Genomic DNA, 26192 nt, shown 5'->3' on the forward strand with positions numbered 1-26192 from the left:
AGATGCCAACTCATTGGCTCATTAAAAACTGTTAGGCAATGATCCTAATAGAATGTGCTGTTCATATCTTATCCAGAGTCAAATGCACACATTATCTCCCCAACAAACAGCCCGAGCTCCACACAGCCCTGACATTTCTGTCACTAAGGGCAGGCTGCGTCGATCCTGCCCTTGCTGAGCTGATGCAACACTTCTTCTTCTTGCTCCTTTTCTCCCAGTGAGGAAAGGAGGGACTGCTACACGGATGTCTCTTCCAAATTGTCTTAATGTCAGATGAAAAGACAGGCAGCATTTTTGGTGGGGGAAGAGAGAGCTGTCATGTGTGCTGTGCCTGCATACTCACAGAGTCTGGATCGATCGCAGAGGTGCAAAGAGCCCCTTGCTGACGGTCTGCAGTTTGTTGTCATAAAGAGATAACAGTTTGAGATTATGCAGACCTTGGAACGTGTTTACCCTCAGGCAGTTGATCTTGTTGGCATTGAGAAGCCTGAAAAGAGAGAAAAGGTTTAGAAGTCATTAATCTTGTAATAATCAAATAAAGATAGACTGGACTTTGGGGTTAAATCTAAAAAAAAAAAAAAAAAAAAAAAAATTAACCTAGCCATCAAAGCTAAACCACATGTAAAGGCTTCATTTGCCTGCTACATTTCAAAGGTGAAAAACTCACAGTGGACAAGAGTGCTCTCATAGCTGGGGAATATGCAGACATATAACAGTGCTAGCCATCTTAAAATACTTAAAAGCTGGGGGCGTGTGGGGGGTTGTATGCCTAGCCCTCTCTCAATTTATTCAAAATTCTACGCAAATATTCAAGGAAGCCTTCAGCTTAATATACACAGGAATAAAAATTACTCCCCACCTTGCTATTCCATGCACACACAGCCCACAGCAAGAACCTGTATTTTTCAATTTTCTCTACCAGCAGCTGTCTTAAATCTAACTGAAATTCTGGGAGTTTGAAATCTTTTGATAAGGAGTGTAGGGTTAATTTGATAATGGAAGATTAAAAAGAGATTTCTCTTGGGAAACAAAAAGAGAGAAGTGTAAGGTCTAAAACTTACTGAAAGGAAACCCAGTTCACACCCAAGGACAGCCAGGCAGGGACCCAGGCTGCCACAGGAGCTGTGTCCTCAGTCCCTGTCCTTGGAGGTTTTCAAAGTGACACCAAATAAAGTCCTGCAGCAACCTGCTCTGACCTAATATGGTGGCTCTGCTTTAAGCAAGGGTTGCCCAGACTATTGTCAAGTGATCACTCAAGGTCCCTTCCAGCCTCTACTGTCCCACAATTCCATGAATTCCAGTCACACCAGAGTCCTGTGCAGTTGTGGAAAAGCAGCACAAAGGCAACTAAAATACTATTAAAAAAAAACCCAAACAACAAAACCATATATTTTACAACTACACAGCAACCAGCTGGTGGGACTAATCAGTTCAGCAAGAAAATCTTGGACAGTACTTGTGCAAGTTTTCTTAGCTCATCCATCCAGAGTTCTGCCCCATGTCACAAGTATATGCAAACCCAACAACAAGCTGCATCTCCTGCTGAGACAATCAAACACAAGAACACTTAATTTGTCACTGTCATCTGCATAGGTGGTATCCTGCACTTAGAAGGGAAATAGGCAGGAAATTACCTATTTACTTAGCAAAGCCAAAATCCACATCTTTTTACTACTACCAAGAACTACTGAGAAAAATGGTAAACTGCAAACAGTATATGCTGTTAACTCAGCTCTCTGAGATCAAAATTCTGCCCTTGTCAATGAATTTAAAGGACTAAATGTTGCATCAATGTGGGTCTCTGTGAGACAGCACACTAATATGAAAACAGAAGACAAATATGTTTATAGGCAAAAAGGAAAATATATCCTCTATTCCTCAGCAAGCAAATGCATCATTTTAAAGACACCTCTAACAGCAGCACAGGGAGCTTCTATTCTCAACAAACTGCACAGACACCACTAAAGACAAGAGGGCAGCCACTCAGGAAGAAATACAAGCTTGCTAGCTGCATGTGATGCTTTTCTTTTCTCCAAAAAGTAATTCAGAAGATGCTTTCTCTGCCTTTACACTCCTGAAACCTTTGGAACATCACAAGCTCATTACAGTTCTCTGCTCTCACTGTTGTTTTGGCAGAGCCTCGTTGCTGCAGCCAAAAGTTTCAGTGTTTGTGATACATGGAGGGCTCCAGGAGAACAGGAATGCTTTGGAATGAGAGGGCTCCAAAGAAGAACTCCCTCCCCAGCCTACAGGAAAGTCAGTATCCATTTACCACAATTTCCTCCTTTATATGTTGTGGAAAATGAAGTTTGACATTAGTTAAGACAAAATCCCATAGAAGGCAATGATGGATAAATGAGGTTACATTTTTGCATGAACTAATAGCTAAAACAATTTTATGAAATCATAAGCAGCACTAGTATGACCCCTCAGGAATCTGTATTTCCATGACACCTAATCCACACTCCTGCTGGCTCCCCCAAAAGTAAAAGGGTAATTTTCCCATTGGGCCACAGGAACAGCTCCTCCCCCTTCACTCCAACAGCAAAAGCCATCTCCTCCTGCTGCTTCTGACAGCCATTTGCAAACCAAAGCAAAGCAATCTCCTCCTCTCCCACCTCACACATCATGCATTTCTCTTTCCAGCTTGTAGAGTATCTTATCCATAAAGAATGACTTAGCAAAGTAGTAGGATGCAGAACCAGGTACTGAATTTTGAAGAGTATCCCTGAACATGCTCTCAGGCATTACAAATCCTTTGGTTTCTATCCCCTGTCCTTCTGAACTGGTGCCACCCTGGTTTTAGGGAATGCACACCAGCTTGGTTTGGCTGTTCCTGTCCCATGACAGAGGCTTGGCACCTGAGCTACCCAGGAACAAAACTGAAAAGAAGAATGTAATTCCATTTATTTTGCTAGGTGCTCATTTTTTTCCAATTTTATAGTAATGGTTTATGTTGCAAGCAGTACTTGTAACAAGGTATGAAGCAAAAATGAAAGAAATCTCATCAAGAAGAGACTTTACAACTGAGCTACAATTGTATTTCCACATGTGGGTAACCAGGATGTCTTCTTGGGATGCCTCAGAAGTGCACAGCAGAGCTGCTCTGGGCAGATGCTGTTCCCTCCTGTGCAAAGATCAGGCACAAAGTCCCACTGGAAAAACCCTCTGAGCAAAACTGACCTGCAACTGCAGTGAATACACTGCATCCAGATTCATTCTCCCATTAGTTTCAACAAAACTTGAATAAAACCCATGCTGGAAAATAGAATTTACAATGTGACGAGGTTCCTGGCATGAATTTTTAATGACTATGTTCATGGTGATATAACCTGTGATATTTATTTAGAACCAAACACTGAAAATGAGAGCAACTGATCCTCTATACAGCCACAAGTACAGAGGCACAGGCTCTTCTTCAAGCATCAGAGTAATTTGGAACAGAAAAGTGCCTGTGCAGACTGTTTGGAAGTGGGAATTCAGGTCCTAAACAGCTTTTCTGAGGTGACAACACCTATTCTGTGTATTACAGATAGTGTGCTCAACAGGAATACAAGGGATTATGGTGTGGCCATCTGAGGTGGATGGTGAGATATATTAATGACTTATTTCTGCTCAGAATCAGTGAGAAACAGGGGAGAAAAGAAACTGAGGAAGCAGAATACATCATCCCTAAAAATTTTTCCCTCCTCCTTACTGTGAGTTAGATGATGACTTCTGGCCAGAATCATTCAGGTTCATACTCCTTTCAAAACTCCCAGTTATTTTAAAATATCTGCTATGAATATCCCCCTCTATAAATCTCAGTCCTTTACTTATTCTTTCTTCATTATCCCAGCTCCACTAATGGCATCTAATTTTTAATTAAGTATACAAGGCAGGCCTCACATGGAGTTAAAAGTGGTTTTAAGAGGTTTTTTAAACTAACAGAAAGGCAGATGAGAAAAGCATATTCCAGGAAGCAGACTCTTCCTTAAACACTGAACCAGGCCATAAAACATACTAAAGGTTCCTTTATTGGACTTACACCAAGAGAAGGAACAACATTAAAAGTGGAGTTCCATTTTAGCAGGAATTACACAGTATTTATTTTTGCAGCAATTCATGGTGAAAGTAAATTCCACTAATTCTCCTGTTTTGTTATCAGCTTGATTGGATGAGATTTACACACGGCCTCCAGATGTGGGGCACCATTGAAAAGGAGGTTAAATATTCAAGTAGAAATAAAACCGCCTGCTACCCAGAGGGATGATGGATTATTAACTCAAGTCTCCATTTTCATCCCTCTGGACATGTAAAAAACATGAAGAAACCTCTCACAAGCCTTGGACCACCACAGAATAAGGGAGAATGGTTAAAAACCTTGTGGTTTGCACACCATTGGAACAACGAGCTGAGCAGGGCACTATTACAATTCCATGAACCCATTTCCTGAAAAAAGTGGATTTGTCCACACACATTGAAATAATAACGTGTTTCAGCTAAGCCCTTGAAATGAATGTGCACTGAATTGTCTCTGTAATTGTATCAGCTGCTCATAAGCACCATCTGCATAATTAAGATGGTCCCATAATTGAATTATATGCCCAAGCACAGCTTCAAGTGATTAACATTTAAATAACATTCTGAACTCCAAACCCAAAATGACTGAAAAAATTGGTTTTTAAGAGCAAATGGGAATGTTTATATGGCTTTTACCCTTAGCCATGTTTGTATTTTTATCTCAGTGAGGTCAAGTAATCAAACTATCAGGAAATAACCACAGAACTTGGAGAATCAACAGCAGCCTGACAACCTTACACATGCCAGGGACTGCAGGCTGGCCTCTGGTGCTCCAGGATAGAGCAGGATTCATCCTAAATACACGAGTGAGCCTAAAAGAAAGTGTCAGGGAGAAAAGCTGCACCAAGGCACTGAAAAGCTTCTCTTCCCTTTTCACCAGCTTTGTGTTTTGACAGCAACGACAACACGATGAGAATGAAAATGTTTGGCATCCCATGAACTGGCTGGCACATCCCACATGCCAGACTCCACTGGGGAAAATGAGAATTCACCAGAAAAAACAGATGTAAGAGGCACAGGAGACTTGTAAGGGAGAGGAGAACTGGGTAACAGTTTTGCCTGGCTAACAGCAGAATACAAATTGAACAGGCATGACCTTTATAGAATATCAATAGTTGCAGGCTTCACCTACATTCAGAGGCACTATAAGGCAGCAAAAAAAGAATTCTCAGCAAAAAGCTTTCCTTAGAATATAAAGTACCTGTTATAAGAAGTTAAAAATATTAGCATGTATTTTTCAGAATTTTCTCTTGAAATTTATAGGCAATTAAGTGTCATCCTTGATTTAACACAATTTTTCACAGGAGAACAGCAATATCTAGTACTTGGTCATGCTAGCAGCCAATGATAAGCAACATCTACAGAGACAGAATTGTGTGTGCCCCTGCCTAGTTATTGGCAAAATAATTATATTAAGTTTCAGGAACATTTTAAGATGGCCTAGACTGTCAGGGGGTATTTTGATTGTCTCTTACTGTGTCAAGATATTTAAACGTCTACTAAAATTTACATTTTCTAATGTGATGACTGACCACTGAAGAGTCTGTCAGTGCTTCAGCTGATAATAACCAGCATGAAATCATCATCATGCTTGCTTAACCAGCTTCAAGTGCTTCTCCATGTTCAGGAAACTGGATGATGGTGATGACAAATTTATTCACAGTAAATGAAAATGGAAAAGTCGCAAGCTGATAATGAGTCAAGAAAGAAGTACAGAGCACAGTCTGACAGTGTTGTTTTGGTGGGAATTTAGAAAAAGATTTCAGAAATTCCTTTTCTGATCCAAAAGTCTCCAGCTCTGGTTGAACACCACCCACAAAACAATCCTGTGGTACTTCTGTTACTACCTAGAGAATTATAAACACATGTTGTCACAGCACCCAGACTTCTGCTACTTGAAACTCAACAGTGTCTAACTCCTGCCTGCAGGTGAGATCACAGCTGATTCGAGATAACCACATGATTAATTCAGATGCTCAAGGGAACAAACACATCTTCACAGCTTTCAGGGCTAGCAGAGTTAGGTTTGTGTGCAATAACAAGGAGGAGAGCTGCTGTCAGGAGAGTCCAGCTCGGAGCACTGGCGTCAGAGGCTGCTGGCTCACACTGACGTGGCGATGAGCAGTTGTTTGGGAAGCTGCATGCAGCCAGGCTGCACCAGTGACACAGGAAAGGCAGATGCTGCTCCACTCCTTCATTAGTGCTCGACTGTAATTGTATTTCTGAGTCTGGCAGATGCTGCTTCCTCACTTTTAACAGCAGCTATTGAGTTTAGTAACATTATCACAATAGCAACCTCAATGCAGAAATCTGAAGGAAAAAAAGCTTGAGGCAAATGGCTGGAAAGTAATTCTAAAGCTATTAAACAGGTCTGTGCAGAGAGCATTCTGTGCTGGACTGGAAGGATAAGCGTGGCATAATCTCTGTGCCATAGCCAGAAATATTTTGAGTAATCAAGAGAAAAGCTCATATGCCATTTTGCTAAGAATTTAGGTTCACAGATCCCAGAAATGACATAGGTTGCATAGAACCTCCAGGTCATCTGGTCTGAAACCCACTCAAAGCATGACTCATTCATGCACAGTTAATGCATTTCGCCAGATCACAGGGTAATTCAGAGTTCCAGGAAGCTCCAGTGGTTTTTTGCCCTGATAGCTGCCAAAAGAGGATGAGCTACAAGGTCAGATTGGGTTACCTTGAGCTTTATCCAGTCTGGATGAAGTCTGGTCTTTAAAACCTTGAAGGACAGAGGATGCACAGCTTTCTGGGCAGCCTACTCCAACTACCTGACATCACTGTGAAAATGTTTTCCCCTTACATCAGTCACAAGGGCTCTTATTTTTACTGCCTGTTGTATATTCTCCATGGGAAAAATTAAGAACTCCACAGAATAAGATTTTATACATCATTTAAAGCCCAGATCACTATGGGGAAGAGAAGAGACTACTGTGCTATTAAAGACTTGTAAATGCAAAACTGCACTTTCTTTATTCTGACATTTCTGTACTGTTTACATAGCTGATTAATATATTTATGTATACAACAGTGCAATGTATACAATGCCAAATATTGGAATTGATGTACATTCTGTTGTTTTTAAATACTCTGTATGAGTTTGTACATCACAGCATTCTCTTTGAGATTCTATCAAGACCCAAGAGTACACAATAAATAATTGGTAGATCCTGCTTTAAGCTCTTCAGTACTGGCATTCAGTTTAGAATTACAAATTGACACAAGCACTTCAAACTTGGCAAATTCACCATGAAGATATTTTCAAGCAACCTCACCAGAAAAGAGCTGGAGATACCAAGTATCTGCCTTATTCATCACAGAAAAAAAAACCAGCAAAAAATCAAGTTACAAAAAAATAAGAATCACTCAAACCAAAATTTGACCAGTTGAATTTTGGGAAGACTGATGATAGCAGTTTCTGAAAGTACACACATGACTTGGCACTTCATCCAAGTCTATTTTAGGGTCAGCTGAAGTTGTAAATATTATATCTAGTTCCAGTTTTAACCCAGGTTAGATGACTGATAATTTGTCACCACTTTTGACATCACTTTATCTGTCAATATGTCAAACTCCAGGCACCAATATGATTGTTGCTCCTTTCCAACTGCAGCATTGAGTTTTCCCTAATGACCAGATATTAGGTGAAGGAGGAGAAGGCTGTCAGCTTCTGGCTTCATTTTTTGAGAGAGAAACACAACAACCCTCTGATTTTAATATATATGTACCACAGGAGTAGATCTCCTGATGTTTAGCAACATCAAAACAGAGCCCACCATGGGGATTTTTCTTGCTCAGTAAAACATGGGGATCACAAGCAGAAGATTTAGGATCAACACTCCTGAGCACTTGTATGATTAGTAACTATGCAAAGTAAATTTTCTCAAGGAAAAGGAGTTATTGAAAACTGATACTTGCCAGACATTTGAAAAATGAGACTTCATCCCTCATATTATTCTGCTCTGCAGCCTCTTTAAAGAGCAGAGATTTTATGGTAGCTGCTTGTTGCAGGAAGCAGAGCGCCGCGACGTGCAGGGCGAGTGGCTGCAACAAAAGGCTGCCAGAATGTTTGTTTTAATCCGGCTGCAGGGAGGGAAGTGTGTTACTTAGATATGACAAATATCACAAACTCGGTGCCCATGGTGATGCCTTGTGCCTCTGTTCCTCTAGAACAGAGACTAGGTGGAGCTAAAGAATAAAGTCAGGATTTATTAAGAGGCCTCAATGGATCCACCTTGGGCAGTAGAACCCAAAATGGCCACAAAATGCACAACCAGTCACAGGGTGTCACACTTTTACCAGTTCTGGGCCATTTGCATATTGGAGTTAATTGTCCAATTACAATTAGCCCATGAAGTCCCATCCTTCTTGTTTTCTCTCTTTGGTCTACCATTGTTTATGCTCTTGGGCCTGAGATTTGGATCATTTGTCCTGGGTCCACAGCTAGGGAAGGAATTGTTTTGTCTCCCTACTCTGTGGAGAGAGCTCACAATCCTCTAACATGAAACCTAGACTTACACACTAAAGCAGAATAGAATCTGGAATACATAAAAGCTAAACCTGAGGCACCAGTGGCTGCTGTTGGGTTTATCTGGCCCGGGGCTGCCCCAAGGGAAGGAGCTGCAGGGTCGTGCTGAGCCCCCCTGCAGTGACTGGCAGCACCTTGGCAAGCTCAGGGGCTCTTGTGAGAGCCTGTCCACATTCCAGGGGAACTCAAGGACAGGTGAGCAGGACAGTTAAATGTCTTCCAGTTTCTAGAAAGTCCAAAGTCCAAGCTGAAGGTCTCCTGGACTAACCATCCTCAGCTAACGGTTACTCCAAAACTTCCAACTTAAGCTGAAGCCTTTCCCATTATTTTGCTATTTAAATGCAAGAAATGCAAACAATTAAATTAATCAAACACTGTTTCACAGCTTGGATGCATCCCCCAATAAATGAAAGTTTCCATTCACTGTATTAAAAAAACCCACAAAAGCTAAAAAACCAGTTATCCCTTTCTGGAAAACAACACAAATCTCTCAAAAAACCCAAATTGACCTAAAATTCCCAGAAGGCACTTGATACAGCCTGCTGAAAAGAAGAATGCATGAGGATAGGGTACAGTAGCTACAAAGCTTTCTATCATCCTCTCCTCTGGCACCTTCAAACAGGAGAAGGAAAACTACATGGTCCAAGAAAAGCTTCTGCTCCACAGAACAGATGTGTAGCTGGACTTGAAGAATGATTTTTGCTGCTCTGTTGGATACCACTGCTTAGGAAACACATAAGATTTGTGAAATCAGCAATTTAACAAAAATCCAATTGCAATTATTTTTGTGGGTAATGTTAACTACTTAAGGTATTTACTTATAATGAAAACTTCAGAAACAACATTTTGAATGAAACCCATAGGGTTTAAAAAAAGCCCAACAAAACCACACCCTAATCCCTCAACGAAAATCCTCCAAACCCTTATTATGTAACCATGCCCAGTTATTTTCTTGCCAAATATAATATAATACAGGCTTGCCACCTCTGCCTTATAGGGCAGAAATGTGGAATGCTGATGCCAGCCAGGTTGTCTAAAACTTGTTCTGAATTCATTTCCCCTACACCAAAGTCAAACAGGACACTTGAGGATGTGGCCATGCCTGAAATGGGAACCCCTCTATCCAGCTCTGGGGCTCCTGGCACCAGTGGTACTGTCTGAAGGTTTTAGGCCCTTACAGAGAACAATTCAGCCAGAATACAGAATAATCCTGGCCTATATTGTGACAGCATTTTTAAACTGAAGAATAATTACATGTCTGATAAACTCTGATGAGTTTTATTCAAAGCAATTAATAACAATATTATCTGTTCTGAAATATCACAGTAATTATTTTTTCCTTTTAAAGAATATATTTTCTTTCTAAATAATAGTTTTTCCTTCCAAATAATACAGGACTCACAAGGACTCCCTTTTTCTAATTGTGTCCTGCTTTATCATAAAGCCAGTACATTTTCTAAACTGCTCCTGCTCCAGCTCAGGAAATCAGACAGGCTACCAGGATACCTTAATCACAGTGTTCTTATCAGAGTGTCTCCAGACTAATAAGAAGAAATCCAATCTAGTGCCCACGGAACACTAAATTAGATCTAATCATAGGGCACTCTTCCAATTCTTCAACAGCAGGTCTAAGACCAACAAATGCCATTTATTTTTTTTTAGTAGCCATTAAAATACTGCAAGCAATCCCAGAACAGCTGCTTCAAAGCCACAATCCAAAAAGCTGCAGACATTTGTTTGCATTTAAAACATGATCATTCAATGCTCTCTTTGCCAAAAGATACTTTACATACAAACACTCTCAAGAAGACCCTGGAAGGCTCCAGGGTCACGGTATTTTGGGAATCCCAAAACAGGGCAACCTACTTACATTGTCTCAGCGTGAGAATCTTTAAATAGTTGAAGAACAACACCTTTCAGCAGTTCCCTGGCACACAGATGTAGTTTCCTTAATAACAAGGCATCACTTGAGCCAATTCTGACTAAAAACAATTGTATCTTGTGTTAAATATGCACTTCACTAAAGGCCTGCTCTACACGCATGCTAGGACTGCTCTTGAATGAGTTAAAAATTGCTTAATGCCTTTTGCAGAAGTTCTAGACCCATATTTTTATAGGACATGGTGATCCATGTGTTGAGTGATTTTCTTATTTATGTTTTCCTCCTGGGAAGGATTCTATCTGTAAAGTGTCCTGGATGAGACAGAACAAGTCTTGAAGAGTATTGTTTCAAAGTTGCAACTGTAAAATATTTGGGTTGGGGAGGATGGTTTTAAATCCCATCTTTTTTAAAATACAGTTTTTTCTCAAAGTAGAATGAGCCCCAGCTCCTCTGCACTTTCATAATTATAATTCTCACACCTGGAAAATGGTCCCCAAAATTTCTCTCACTGCCCAGGCACAGAAACACTGAAGTACCAGAAAACTTGTGAGGTTTGGGGCAGGAGAGAGGAAAGAAGCTGCCAGAAAAAGGTGCACAGGGTGAGGATAAAGTGATGGGCTGCTCCCCACTGCCCCAGCTCAGGGATTGGCACAGCCAAACCAAACGGGCCCCTGCCTGCCCTGCTCTGGGACAGGGTGGTCCATGTCTGCAAGTAAGGTCTTATGGATAAATTACACATCTGAGGAGTCCTTCATTCAGCACAGAGAATCATTTCAGTGACTTCATTTCACTTGTTTGGCTTTGCTCATGAATGCTGATCTAAATCTAAGCTTACTTTTATATCCCAAATAAGGGCAGCAAAGGCTGCAATCACAGTGACACATCCAATGGCAAGGACAATCTTGGGGAAATCCATTGCTGGCTACATCAGGATTGTCAGAAAGGTTTCAAGTGACATGTCTAAAAGCTACTTCAGATTCTATATTAAATATGATTTACTGTTTGGGGTGGAGGGCTGTATGTGACATAAAGCAGAGTTGACTCACTTTTCATACATCACCTTTATTTTCGGAGTGCCTCATCCACGATGGTAATCACAACATTAGGAATACACATTAAACTCACTTCCCTGCTGCTCCCTCTACTGACTGGCTGATGATTCCCTTCCCTTTGAAGGAGTTACTGGTTCCCAATGTGATCGTGGAGACAAGAGTGAGTGAAATTTGCAATTTCACATTTGGCTTGGGAAATCTTTTCTGCTCCATTAATGCATAATGAATATCTCTCTATATATCTTACCCTGATCATGACTGCAAGTAAATCACACATGGCATAAAATACCTTAAATAACAATATATTGTAAAATCATTTCTCTTGCAGCTAAGCCCCCATCTGACATCATAAGAACGTGGAACTGAGCACGAGTTGCAGCAGAGCTCTCACATTGCCCTTTCACTTGCCCCAGCAGGTTCTTGCAGCACAGAAGCCCTCAAGGATCCAGACATTGAACCACAAGTGCTAAATGTGTAAAAACAATCAGATGGCATCCCCACCCACGCATCAGCCGGTGACCAAATTTCCTTTCTTGGACTGAGTCTCTCATTTCCTCCCCACTCTTAAATCCTCCTGTCTATTATCCATTATACACACTCTGCTATAAAACTGTTGGCACCTTCCTTTTTTAGTTTTTTCAGCCCTTGCCTCCCTCCTGCCTGACACAGAAACAACAGACTAGCACATCGAAGTGAGTTTTCCGTGGAAAAGGTGGTTCTATTAATGTCACAACTGAAAGAACAGTAAATCTAGCTAGTCAGTAAAATAAAGAAGAGGAAGGGATCATACTCACAGCAGCTGCAGAGACACAAGATCATCAAAAAGGCCCTGGGGAATCTCCGTGATCTTGTTTCCATAGAGCACTCTGAAAGATTCAGGAAGACAAAATAAATCTTAAATTACAGCCCAGTTTAGTGTCCTCCCACATCTCTGCATTATCATCTTTATTGATCATGGTGCACCATGCCCAGGATCTGTGGGCATTTCATTTAACCACTGATCTCATTTTCTTTTCAGAGAGCACATGGCATTAAATGAGTCGTTATGATTCAGGCTTCGTCTGGTGTTGGGAGGCATTTTTAATGTAGAAACTGGACATCATCCAAAAACTGTATCTGAAATATTTTTCATTCTGTTAAAGGATTTTTTTTTCCATCCTCTTTAGAAATATTTTAGCCACTGAAAGGCACATTGTCTGATGCAAAACCCTAGAATTCTGCTCAGTAATACTGAATTTAAAAGCCAGAGAGCACAAGCTGGTTGTCGATAAAATTTCATATAACTGAGTCTCTTAAGATACAGTAATTGGCATGAAATGTGACACAGGCATCATTGGATAAAATATTATGGCTTCACCAGCTGCTGTTACCATTTCAATGAACTAATATAAAGAAATTTGTCCTGAACTGGAAATAGACATATATTTCAGGAACTCAAAAATAATTTAGGTACAGCTTAGTTATAAAAATCAGTAAAGCTTTAATAACAAAAATGAGAGTCACTGTGTATATTTAATCAACCATAAATATATGACCTGATAGCTATGATTCAGTTTTAACATTAAATATATTTCATATTTCAAATGGAGAAATGCACATATATTATCTTTAGAAACTGAATGAAGGGGGAAGAGAGACAGAAGCACCATTATGCTGAGATGTGTTATCCAGTGATCAGAACAAAATCATGTATGACAGGAACACCAGAGATTCAATCATGGCTGAAGTATGAGCTCATGTCATTTCTGCAGGTCGGTATCATTTGTAAAAAACAGAGAGTGGCTCAGGAGCTTTTGTGAGTCCTGGTAAAAGGGAAGATGATGAGGCTTCCTCTTACAACATTTTGCCTTACCTAAACATTTCAAACTGGGAAAAAACAGAATTTATGTAATTTTTATGCTCTACATAGGACATGGCAAATGGTTATAAACCAGCAAATGCCAAAACTCTGCAGCTTGTGTGTCACTAAATTTGTTGCTTCCCTCACTTTTTAATGTGGAACAATAGGCTGGCAATGAATCAAAAGACCATGTGAGGCTTGGATGTTGGCTGAAATGCTGGCTTACTCTGCCTGACAATGTTTGAAATATTAGGAAGAGTTGAACATGCTGAAAAACAAACTCTTAGCATGGCAGACCTTATCCAATACCCCCTGGCCTTCCCAGAGCATCACCACTTCAGCTTACTCTTCATCAGTCACTGGGAGTCCATCACCCCTGTGGGAGCCTTCCAGAGCAGCTCATTTCTGAGCCTGAACACAGTAACACCATTTAAATACCAAAATCTAAACTGAAACCCAATTTTTCATTACTTTTGCGGTTTAGCAGGAACTGAAGTGCTCCTCAAGAAACTCAGGGTCATCCAGCATTCTATTTTCTCTAAACAAATTTAACAATTTCTCTATCTAGTACAGAGTCAGGAGGTGTTTGTAATGTGCTGCTCCCATTAGTGTTTCTTGTGAGCAATGAATGCTTCCAAATTTTTCTGATTGTTTCTTAACTTTAGCTTCAGAAAACACACACTATCTCCTATTTCAACAAAATGTAATGTAATACATGAAGATTTTGATAATCTGTCCAAAGCTGGACAGAAATGGTGGCTGAACTTGGAAATGTTTAACAGGATTATTTAGACAGAACATTCAAGTCCCTGGATTTCACTGGGCTCTAAATCAACATGTGAAAGGCTGACTGACAGATTTCTTTCTACACAAAGATGTGTGCACCTGTATTAAGAAGCAAAAGCAAAACCTCTGCAAATAAAATATTTGTAAAAGGTTAAAACATCAATGCCCAGAGAACCCAGTATGACTCCTCTTCACCTCCCAGTCTTTCTGAAAAACCTCTCTTTAGCTTTCTTTAGCTTTAGGTGTCATCTGTAGACTGAGTTTAGACTGCAAACTCTGGGATGTCAGAGAAATGTCTTCCTTCCTTTGGTGAAGGAGAAGGATCATCAGTGCTCATCAATAATGCATAGTACAACTGCAAAGAGGAATTGAGAAGCTAAGTTTTACAAAATGCCCATGGAAAAGTAAGGGCACTCCAGCCTAAGGGTTATTCTGGCTGTAGAGGTAAAACAAAACCTTAAAGAAATATCAACACTGATGTCCTATGGCATTACTGAATGCAAATATCAAAATAAGACCTTCAAAGCAATTCTTTTTTTTTTTTAATTTGAGAGTCAGAAGGTCACAGTGCAGTGTGCTACTGATCTTTAAACCTTGGATGTGTTTATACATCTTCTTTACTATTTTGAGTAAAATAGATCAAAGTAGCTTATAAAATGAATTTTAGAAGCCATGAAAAGGAAAATAAGCATTTTCCAAACTAATTTGGCTTACGTGCATGTGGCACATTAGCATTCAAACAGATTAGCAGCTAAACAAAAGTCAGTATGAGAGCTCAGGCACTTGTCTCTAATTCATATTCATGTTCAGCACTGCACAGAGCCAAATGAGCTCATGCCATGCCAGGGCTGCAGGCACACGGGGCAGCACAGGGAGGGCAGCTCTGCTCTGCAGCTCCTCAGTGCAGCTCCCACTGCCCTTTGCTGCAGGGAAAAGCACAAAAAACCTGCTTTGCTCAGAGTTCTCTGCCTGTGTCAGCCAGCAGAGCACACTCCCACCGAGGAGCATCACCTGGGCTGGCTCCTGCCCTGATCCAGCTCTGATCCTGCCCTGGGCAGGGCTGGGCTGGTGGGAGCCCTGCAGCCACAGGGACCCTGCTCTCCTCTGCCACATTCCCCACCTCCCTGCTCTCAGCCCAGGGCCCCACTGCTGCAGCTCCGGGGAAAAGGAGCCAAACAAAAACCCTGACAAAAATAACCAAACCCAAACAAACAAATAAAGAAAAAATCCAAACAAACAATACAAGGAAAACATACACCCCAAAAAACAAAGTGAGAAAAACCCACAAAAAACAAACAAAAACCTGTACACCCAAAAAACCTACAAAACAAAACAAAAAAAAACCAACCAACCAACCAAAACAACAACAAAAACAAGAAAAAAACCCAGAAAATCACAAAATAAAGCAAACCAACCACAGAAAAAAAACAAAACAAACAAACAAACAAAAAAAACCCCAAAACAAAAAACATCAAACCAAACCAAACAACAAACAACCAAACAAAGTAAAAACAAACAAACACACACCAACTTAAAAAAGCCATATAGGAGGAAACATGACCAATTTGATTCAAGAACTTCGTTTATATCTCCAGTGCTTTTACCAGCTGAGGTAAATTTTAGGAGATTTGCCCTTTTACACTACAAGTTCTAAAAATGGTGTTCACTTGCTTCCCCCACACATGTTGCAGGACATGCAGGTGTCCTGGCTAATGTGCAAGCTTGGCACAGGAACAGCAACCCTTCTTCTATCCCAAAGCACCTGAAATTTTAGACACAAAGCATTTTTTCTTAATTAAAAACACACTAACAAAGTTAACATATAATAAAAATAAAAGTACTTCAGTAATTGCTGCCAATAGACAGTGAACCAGTGAATTAGAACATTAATTAGAACACAAAAATATTACTAAGTTTTTTTTGTGTGGGCTCCTGATTCTTCATTGGCTCCTCATCTTTAGGAGGCTAAGTCAGCCACGGGTCTGACAAATACCACAGCACATAAAGCACAAACCCCTGGCAGCACTGCAAGCTCTGGAAATCCCTGGGAGCAGCACCCTAAAGAGTCATTATGGATCTGCAACAAGAAGCTATACAAATATAAAACAGTCACAAATGAGGCATTGTGTTGCTTCAGCCTGATTCTGGCATCATATTTTAATAGTCCCCTAATGATGTATTCATCCCAAGACATATTAGATATTAAATTTCCAATTAAATAATTAATTGTTACTACTAAGCTTCACGTTTTGCTGTTTAACCCATGATATTCTAAAATAAAGATTAAACAGTGAAAACAGTCACTGCATAGATTGATCTGCAATTGTGGGACACACCACACACAAAGAAAGCACAGGAAGCACACGCAGCCATAAATATGTTGGGTGACAATATAATCATTGATGGACCAAACCTTCAGTAGAAGGGTCCTCAAACATGAAATTTACACTGATTCTTCACAGTCTCTATCCATTCTGACTTCTTGCACCATTTTAAAAAGAGGGAATTTGCACTGACTTTACCACTACATGGCCTTTCAGATGCGCTGAAGTTTAACACACCACCTTCGAAGGGTGTGAAACAATAATTGCTGTGTTCTTTCTTTTATGTCTCTGCTCCTCAGCTTCCTAACTTGCAAATGTAGTTGCAATTTAGCTGCTTCATTAAGTCAGATCACAGAATACAGAGATTTTTCCCTTGAAGGTGACACAAAGTTTTTTGAGGTATGAAAGCCTAGCACAGAATCCCTTACTTTAGACCATATGGTTTCCAGCTAAGTGTTCCTTTATTTTGGCTGGGCTGAAACATTCTTACTGAAGTGTCAAATTGTGACTTTATGCAATGTCTTTTTCAGTCCTCAGAATGCTTTTAACTTTCCTTCAGACTGTGAAAACAATTCTTGCTAGGAAGAATTATATTTCCCAAGCTATGTACATGGCACAGGCTCAACACGAATTCAGGTTTTCAGAAGAGGACGAATTGATAGGGATAAAAACAGCAATAAATTTCTAATATCTAAAAGAAACTTTGACTTGTAATTTTTTTCCCCCTGCACTATTTCATATTTCTTCAGAACAAGCTAAGCTAAATAAATCACAGTAAAATCATCCAAAGCAATTTGTTACCTTAAAATAAGTTTGTCAGCTATTGCAATAGACAATGTTTTATTGCAGATTTCAAATCACCATGAATGACACCCCATACATCATCACCCAGGAGATGATGGTCTAAATGGGACTGCTATGTCAAAACCTAAGCTGTCTCTTGTCTTTGTGCCCAGGCTGATCTAAGCTTTTAAAGTGTTCACTAGCTTAATTCAGTATATGAACAAAACCAAAGGAATTCTCCCTCTGCAATAGTCTAAAACTTATTCATGCAGTTTAACACCCTGAAGGCTCAGACTGTTTTGTCATATCTCATAAAAGGTCCCCAGACAGTCTGGATATGGCCTTCCAAACCTGCATTTGTGGGAGCTTTACTGACCCCAGGACCACATGTATCTCTGATACTATTAACAATAACCAAATGCTGATACAATTCTCTCACCGATACCAGACAGATTCTGGGTTGATTAAATGGAAAATTAATTTACTTCAGAAAGTGTGTGCAGCAGTCTTGAAACACTAAGCTATTCCTATTGTCCCCCATGCTCTGGGCTGTTATTAACCACTCCAGCTCCTGCAAAAGCCCTGCTAACCATGGAACACAAGCACAGGTACTACAAACAGTGTTTCTCTAACTTTTCCTTCAAATTCAGGTAATACATTCCTTTGCAACCAACCAATTCTGCCACGCTTCTCAATGCAGGGGTACTATTTGCTCCCATACTTTTATGAAGGAAGTATTGTATAGCAAGACTAATTCTTCCAGCACAACAAGAAGAAAAGGAAAAGCCAGGAAACTCCAGGAAAAAGAAGGGAAAAGTTCTTAAAACATAATGATTCCAGTTCCTTATTCTGCAACAACCAGGAAAAAAAAAAGAAGCTATGTGCTTCCCCAAATGTTTCTAAGTAGAAATTTCTTGTTCCAAAGAAAAAATATGAATAGGAACAAAATTTATTGAAAAATGGGCATAGAGAAAATAACTTATTTCTTCCTGCATGTGGGGAATGGAGAAGTCTTGAGTACCATACAGGAACAAACTTGCCCTTTTTTTGCTAAATGCAGAGAAAATCCAAGGTAGAAATGGTTGTTTCAAGTATAATCCTTTTGTGTCCTGTTTGACTCCCACAGATGAATTTCTTATTAGAGAAAATATATAGATTTACAATAAAAAAACTTATGACCTGCTAGCACATGGATCACTTAGCATTTTAAAACAATTTAAGTTTTAGACATTTTAGAGGAAATAGCTTCTGTTATAAACATTCCTATGTTTGAAAACTGCAATACACTTTTTTCCCTACCATCTCAACACAGGCACAACAGGCAGAGTACTCTGAGAAGCATTTCTGCCTGGAAACACCAAGGCAAGCTGACTTCAGGAGCAAGCAGAGCAGAACTCACTAAACCCAGGCCTGCATCAGGCAGGCAGACTAACAACGCTGGCTGCCTTCCAGAGGAGCACTCTGGCTCCCCAGACCCACAGGGAGCACTGTGATTGCGTGCAAGCAGGGAGCAGAGCGAGGAGCACAAAATGGGAATAAAAACAGATAAAAAAAGCACAAGGATATTAGGTTGTACAGCAGCACTCCATTTTTAATGGCAACCAAGGTGCTTGCTCTCATTTGTGCATTAATATTTTCCCCTCCTTTCTTCTGGTTGGGACTCAGCTGCAAAGTCCAGCTGCTCTGTGCAGAGAGTAAACCTCAATGATGTCTCATCAAAATTTATGCACCAATCGCACCTGAGTGAGGTGCAGGAACAGAAAGAGTTGTTCCTTGTATGCAGAGCAGTGTTCCTTCAGGACATGCAGCTGAAAGAAGTTACCGGGCCTTGGGCACCCAAAAGACTGAGCTGCTAAGAGGGAAAACACTGATAAGCCACTGTCTCACTTCATTGCTGCCTCCTTGTTCCTTCCCCTTGGGCAGTGTCATTGGCAGCTCCAAGGAGTCCTCTTCTCTTGCCTCTGTCTTTCTGTGCCTGCCTGAGTTGGGCTGGTGGCTGTGGAAAAGTTCAGACAAAAGACTGTACTTCTCAGGGGTAGAAACCTGGGGAAGCTTTCTTCAGAGAAACCCAGATTCTGCTGACCAGCATGTCATCTTGCTCCATAAAGGTATCTAGGGCTCAGAAACTGAAAGAACTACAGAGAGGAACCTGCCCAGTCTGAGTGACAGGTCATGAAAAATGAGGGATCTAACCATGGCTTGGCAACTATAGGGAAAACATTTGTAACACCTACCTGCAATGAACAGCAGGGGCAAAACCTTTCAAAAGAAAGTGAAAACACAGCAGACAACTGACCCTAGAGGAGGAGGCTGATAATTTCAAGTTTGGGGTTGATGCTGTCCTTGAAACAGGGCTGCCAAGGAGAGGAGAAACTGTGTTTTACAGCTTTGTGTGTCAGTGGTGGAGGGAAACTGAGGCAACCAAAGGAAAGACTTGGAGGCAGTTCCCTTTGCTATCTCCCTGCCATAACCTACTGGCATTAACTTAAGCACTGTTTTACCCACTTGGATATGAACATATTCAAACACCATTTATTTAACATACTGCCCTGGATGACTGGGCAGAGAATACACAGCCATGTCACTTGCTTCTGTCTGCAAGTCAAAACACCATAAACTCCTGCCCAGTTTATATTCTCATTTCCTCCCTGTCCAATCTGATGTGTTTTGAGGCCACCTGGGGGTATCTGAATTAACTGTGCTAAAACTGAATAAATTCTGCCTTGGGAAGTGAAGCCCAGTGGAAATGTCTTGGCCATCCAGCTCACTCCTAGCCAGGAGGTTTGCAGGACCAGGAAGCTGCAGCACTGCAGCATCAGCAGTAGTTTCATACCAAGCCAAAACTGTAGCCTTCAGTAAATGTCACTTTCTTGCTGAATTGTTTCCAGACAGCAGTGAGGGATTTGACCATTTCCACAGCATGTTGAATAACACCGCCTGAACTATTTAACAAACACCAGCAACACTTAATATATATTTCTGGCATTCTCCCAGCTGGAGTCAGGGCACAAAAAAGGGCCAAACCTTCTGAATTCTGGCTCACAGGTTTACTGCAACATGTTAGTTTAGTACTTAATAACTTTCTGATATTCTTCTCGCCAAAAAATTATTCAGTTTCTCAGAATTATCCAGTATTCAGAAAATAAATGTATGTCAGCTTGCAGAAACAAACTACAATTTTTAAGAACCAGGCTGGGTTATATGAATTTTAATGAGATAATTGTTTCCATACTGTTTTTAAAATTAACACAGGTAAATATCATTCTAGCTGTGTTTCCTTCTTCTCTCAATGTGGGGCCTTCTACCACTCTATTCTAGTTTATCCTCAATATGCAGCTTCTGACCTTGTATTGCTCTTTATACCCATTAAAAGCTCAACTGTTTTAATAGTGCTGTGGGTACCTAGGCTGAAATACAGCTGCATGTAAATTCATCTTGGTGCTAAATCAGTTTTCTGTGCTCTATAAAGAGAAACAAATGGCTGTCAAGAGATCCTACCTTCCTTTTATCTCCTGTATGAAATCATATTTTAGTCCCCTATCAGCTTAATAAAGCAGTGATTACAGCTAAGGCATATAAACATTTTCTTATGATGTGGTCCTTCCCTAACTAGTTTGAAAAAAAGACAAACTAAAACCCACCACCACAAAAACCTCCCAAAAACTAAAACAAAAACCAATCAAAAAAACTGCACACTGCAAAAAATCAAATAAACCAGAAAACTCCAAAGAGAGTGTAATTTCTTTACTATAGAAGAAAAATCCAGTATGAAAATATTTCCCCAACTCTTCCCTGACTAACAGCACCGGTCATGCCTGAGGTGAGGTTTTGGTGTGCCATGAGGAGTGGGGTGCATGGAGCAGCCTGCAGGTGCACGGGTACAGAAGATTGAATAATGCACTGATTTGAAGTGCAGAAGTCAGCAGCCTTATGAGAGACTTGTAGACAGTCCTCCCTTCTAAATTTCATTTTTCATTTACAAAATTCTTCATTTACAAAAGATCAGATGCTTCACACAAGCTGGCAGTTGCACACAGAAACATATGTTCCCCCAGACAGCACATTATCATTTTTATTCCTCTTACATGCAAGCTCTCCCCAAATGCCCATTCAGTTCTATTTTCTACTTACAATGAAATGAGAGATTTCAAGCCTTTGAATGCATCAGGTGCAATGTCAGTTATTTGATTCTTGCTGATGTCTCTGTGAAAAGAAAGAAGGATTGATAAAATGTTAGTAAACAGGAATTTAATGAAAATATTTTAGCTGTATTGGAAGAACACACTTGATATAAAAACAGAAGTAAATGATCATATTATCTCAGAGAAATTATGAACTATGTAAGGGTAGAGAAAGGCAAATTCTAGAAGGGATCAGAAAACATCAGCCAGTATGACAGGCTACAGACTCAATAGAGAACACCCTTCTTAATAAGGGCTTTGATTTTATGGATGTTAAAAGAAGACTTTTATGAAGAGCAACAGTGATGTTGATAAAGCCATCCCAAAGCCATTAATACTGGAGATGGCTCTGCAGCCCTCCTCAAGCACGAGGAGCAGCCCATGACAAAGCACAAGGGTGGTCTGAACATTGCAGTGCAGGCATGGAAGGCCAGCTTGGTAACAGCAGAGCGGATCGTGCAGAGTGCCCAGCCCCTGGTCCCAAAGCAGGGAGCCCAGCACTGCTCCTCTGAGGTCTGGGCTTCAACAGCCTCGGAAAAACAAGCAGCACAAAATGAACTCAGCACTGATCTGGTGAAGTTCAGACACTGGAGGAAGCCTTCAAGCAGCTGAATGGGAGTTGTGGAGCTCTGAAGGCAGCAGCACGGGGCTCCCCCAGCCCACTGCAGACCCTGTCAGGGAGCCCAGGGAGATTCCACCCTTTGGCTGTGCTGTCAATGGGACTGACTCAGTACTGCCTGCTGGATTTTTAAACCAAAATGTGCTCCTGGTTTGGAAAATACTCTTCAATTTGAATCATAACCAGCCCAGATAACAAAGGTAAATACCGACTGTGCCACAGTAACTTTACACGAGGAGCCCAACTCTCTACACTAGGCACGCAGGTGCTCAGAGCTGGGGGCCTCATCGTGACTGTCACTGTCACCCAGACTTTCTGTCCATCAGCTCAACCAGGTGCTGAGCTGGGACACAACCTTCAGCCACCTCACTGCACTCCCTGACAGCTGATATCAGCTTGTGTCAGTAGTATCAGATCTCTTCACTGACAGCCGCAGCAGTGCAGTATTTCACGAACATCCATTTATGTAGACTCTACATAAAACATCACTTGAATGAGAACTTACTAATCAGAAAATAAAGATGTTTTCCATTCTCTACATCTTTTGAGCTACAAATTATGTTGGCTAAAATTTTAATGAGGTCCTCAAACTATTTTCAAATCTATGCCATGTTAAGTGGGAGTTATTAGTTTGGTTTTTTGGTAACTTTTTAAAGGCTTGATTCTTTTTTAAAGCTCATAAAGAATCGCTCTGCAATCTACTGATGTTTTCTGCCACAACATCCTGCCTAACAGGACAGGATTCTTGGAAAGTTTTGGTTTTGCAGCTCAACTTACAGCAGCCAAACTACCTTGAAAGTAGGAACATTTGTTTTTATTCTTATACAGGTTTTTGTAAAACTTGTTTAGACTGACTGCTGCTTTTTATCTAGTAAGCAGAAATATGAAGTGGATCAGTCCTATCTATTTATTGAGGAACATTAAATATTGAGGAATGTTAAATACTGAGGAATTTAAATCTGCCAAAATCACAGGAAAATGCGAGTTTGCTGAACAACAACAACAAGCATCTGAAAAGGGGCATCTAGTTTTTTGACTGAAATATTCCAGCAGTGTTTTAGTTTCAGCATTCTCACCCTTCCTCTCTCCCCTTGTCTGGACCCTAACGAGTGTGTGACTGATGGTGCCTGAACGTGCAGAAAGCCACGCTGGGCTCGGCACTCTCACTTCATGCAGATGCACTACAATCAGCATTAGCAGATAATTAGACACATTATTTCCTTTCCATTAGAGCCCAAGTTCCACTGCTGTCGGATAAGGAGGCTCCATCTCCTTCTGGCTTGACTGAGAGAGAGGGATTCAATTTTGTCCTGGTATTTCTGTCCCTGTGTTTGGCCTGCTTTGGTGAGATTGTCCTCTTCTCTCTTTCATTTACATCAAGACACAGAGAGGCTTTTCTAAGCTGCACAACTAGGACAATTTAGATGCCATAAGGCTCATTTTCTTAGTTTAGGTATCTCAGAATCACTCAGGGGAAGTGTACCCCTTCAACTGGAAATGCAATAAAATTACCAGGATTGCACTCAGGCAGGGATGATATCAGTCACCTCACACTCCCTCCCTGCACCTCTGACAGCATGATAGAAATCTCTGAAAAGGTTGTTGCACACACCTTGGAGGGTGGCTGTGCTCAGTCACCAGCTGGGGACATAAATTGATTTTGACTTTGCACCAGGGGAGCAAGGATGCTGAGCAAGTTGCTGAGTAACACATGACTGTATGGCTTAAATGTCTTCACTGCAAAAGATTTTGAAGCAAAACAGATTTATTTTTAGATGCAGCCAAATACAAAACTATTAATAGCATTGGTTGAATACTCTCTTTGTTGACTAACATTATTAAAAACAGATTACTTGATTATCTCCAACATATAAAATTGACTGTTCTCATCTGACAAGAGTACTGAGCAAAATCCATGTCATACACGGTTTAGTTTGTAGAAGCTGCTTAAAAATGTCACAACTCCACAGAGCTACTGGCAAGCCTGTGAAATCTCAATGTGTTTTCTGCTAAAATGTGGTAAAATTAGTCTGACAACATGAAATGCCACTACAAGCATCAGAGCTAGAGAGGTGCAACCACAACCTTCAAAGTTATTCCATGTACTTGGCTCTTACTCTTGCTCTACAAACTTGTTAGTTAAAAGCCTCAGAAGTGCAGAGATAGGAAATGTGGGCAATTCTGATTAAGTCCAAGACAAAAAAGGTTTCAGCTCCTTTACTAAACCTGATCACCAAAATAACTCTCCCATCCTGGATGTTGCCAAAGAGATAATTCTAAACAGAAAAATGCAAGTATAGCACTTGAATTAATATAAATTTTTTCCTATCATCTTGACCTAATAATATCAAGTCATATCAAGATTATGTTGGACAAGTGGATCTAATTTAATAATTAATCTCAGTTACCCAATTAGCTAAGGAAAGGAAACTTCATTATCTTGCAGGAAATACTCAGTAAAGAATAAAAATACAGAGTACAGAGTTGCAAATGAGGACTATTATCACTAATATTCTTGCATATTTTTTCACCAGAAGGAGAAAAACACAATACAATTTACAGGCCTATGCTAATACTATCCTCTGAATGATATAAAATATTATTATAGTAGTTAATAGCAACAATAACAATAAATATATTTATGTTCAGCATTTGCACCCCCAGGAGGGCATCCATTAATTAAATTGATAATCTTCCTGCTATGGCACTGTTCATTGAAATCAAAGTGACAGAAATGAAGAAAGGCTAAAGAAACTTCAGTGATACTGAACTTATCCTTCCTCTTAAGGAAAAGGATGGATGATTCTTTTGTTTGAGGACATAATCTTTTCACCAAAGTATATTTTTGTGTTAACGGGACTGGGAATCTTGAAAATATGGTGTCAATAATATCTTTAAATACTGAAACAAATGTCCTCAATAAAACTATGTGCAGCAGAACTGTTGTTCAATCCAGGCCCTCAGTGCCCAGCAGGAACTAAACTTTAACAAGGAGACAGGTGGATAAACAAATGGCCAAACATCAGGTTTGTTATGGGACATTCTGCAGCCCAAATACCTGTCCCAAGTTCTCCCACAAGATCCTGTCACTCTAAGTAAGCTTTGGCACAGATCATCTGGCACAATAACTTATTATTTCATTATGAGTTCGGATCTCAATGAGTATGCCACTTATACCCCAAAAAGCTGTTAGCACCACTTGCTAATGGAATTCTGCTGTGAAATTCTGACATTAATAATTTCACACAGCAAGTGCTACATTGGATAGGGCAGCTATCTACATTAAAGAATATTTTTTGGTCAACTCCCATGAAACTATACTTCATCTATCAATGAAAAGTGAAAAGACAGTAAAACATCACAAAAATCTAAAATTAGTCATACCTTAGAAAGAACCGTGTAGTGATTTTAATAATAAAAAAGTTACAATTTAGGTCACTGAAAAGGGATCCATCATTATTCACTGAAATTACCATCTTACTATCCAATACAGCACTTCTTTAAAAATACATACAGCTATATTGAAAGGGAGACAGAAGAATAGAGACCATCTAAGATTGATGATTTGACCTGTTAAATATTCAGATCCATATTTACAGCTATTCAGCTCTAGGAACTTGCTAAGCTGAGACTGGAAAACACAGCAATTTTGCCCTTAAATCAATGGTATGGTGCAAACTGACTTCAGTTTCCCAAAGCTATCTGCTAATCCAATGTCTTCTGTGAAATGAGCTGACAGTGTCTTAATTCCAGCATTGTTCACATCAGAGGAGAACTGCAAAGGCACTTTTCCAGCAGCATTAGCACTCATCTACAAAGCCTGAATGACTTCTGGAGTTACTGCTCCAGTGGCAACAGCAATATCTCCATTCTGTGGGGAAGCAGGGGTAAATTGCTTTACCAAGATTTGTATCATGGTGGAACTGTCACATCATCTCTCACATGTCAGTCAAAAATGAAAGAAAAACCTGACTGGGGGAATGCCTCATGTTATCTGCATGACAGCACTGCTACACACCAGGATTATTATTTTTTTTAATCCAAAGAGAAAACACAAGGGGTAATAAAAGGAAGAATTATCTGGGTATCTACTGGTGATTAAGCAACAGAGAAAACAAGC

The 26192-nt window shown here is 40.2% G+C and overlaps 1 protein-coding gene across 2 annotated transcripts in view; it reads right to left on the reverse strand.

Moving 5' to 3' along the window:
• The window catches only part of SLIT3 (slit guidance ligand 3), a 474203-nt gene that overhangs the window by 130272 nt on the left and 317739 nt on the right, over nucleotides 1-26192 (reverse strand). For both annotated transcript variants that reach the window (XM_064388141.1, XM_064388139.1), the window contains exons 12-14: nucleotides 21404-21475; nucleotides 12334-12405; nucleotides 344-487 (exon numbers count right to left, since the gene is read on the reverse strand). In XM_064388141.1, the coding sequence (XP_064244211.1) occupies nucleotides 344-487; nucleotides 12334-12405; nucleotides 21404-21475 (288 nt within the window). The remainder of the gene's footprint in view (nucleotides 1-343; nucleotides 488-12333; nucleotides 12406-21403; nucleotides 21476-26192) is intronic.

Source organism: Passer domesticus, chromosome 13 (assembly GCF_036417665.1).
Source record: "Passer domesticus isolate bPasDom1 chromosome 13, bPasDom1.hap1, whole genome shotgun sequence".
Lineage (NCBI taxonomy): Eukaryota > Metazoa > Chordata > Aves > Passeriformes > Passeridae > Passer > Passer domesticus.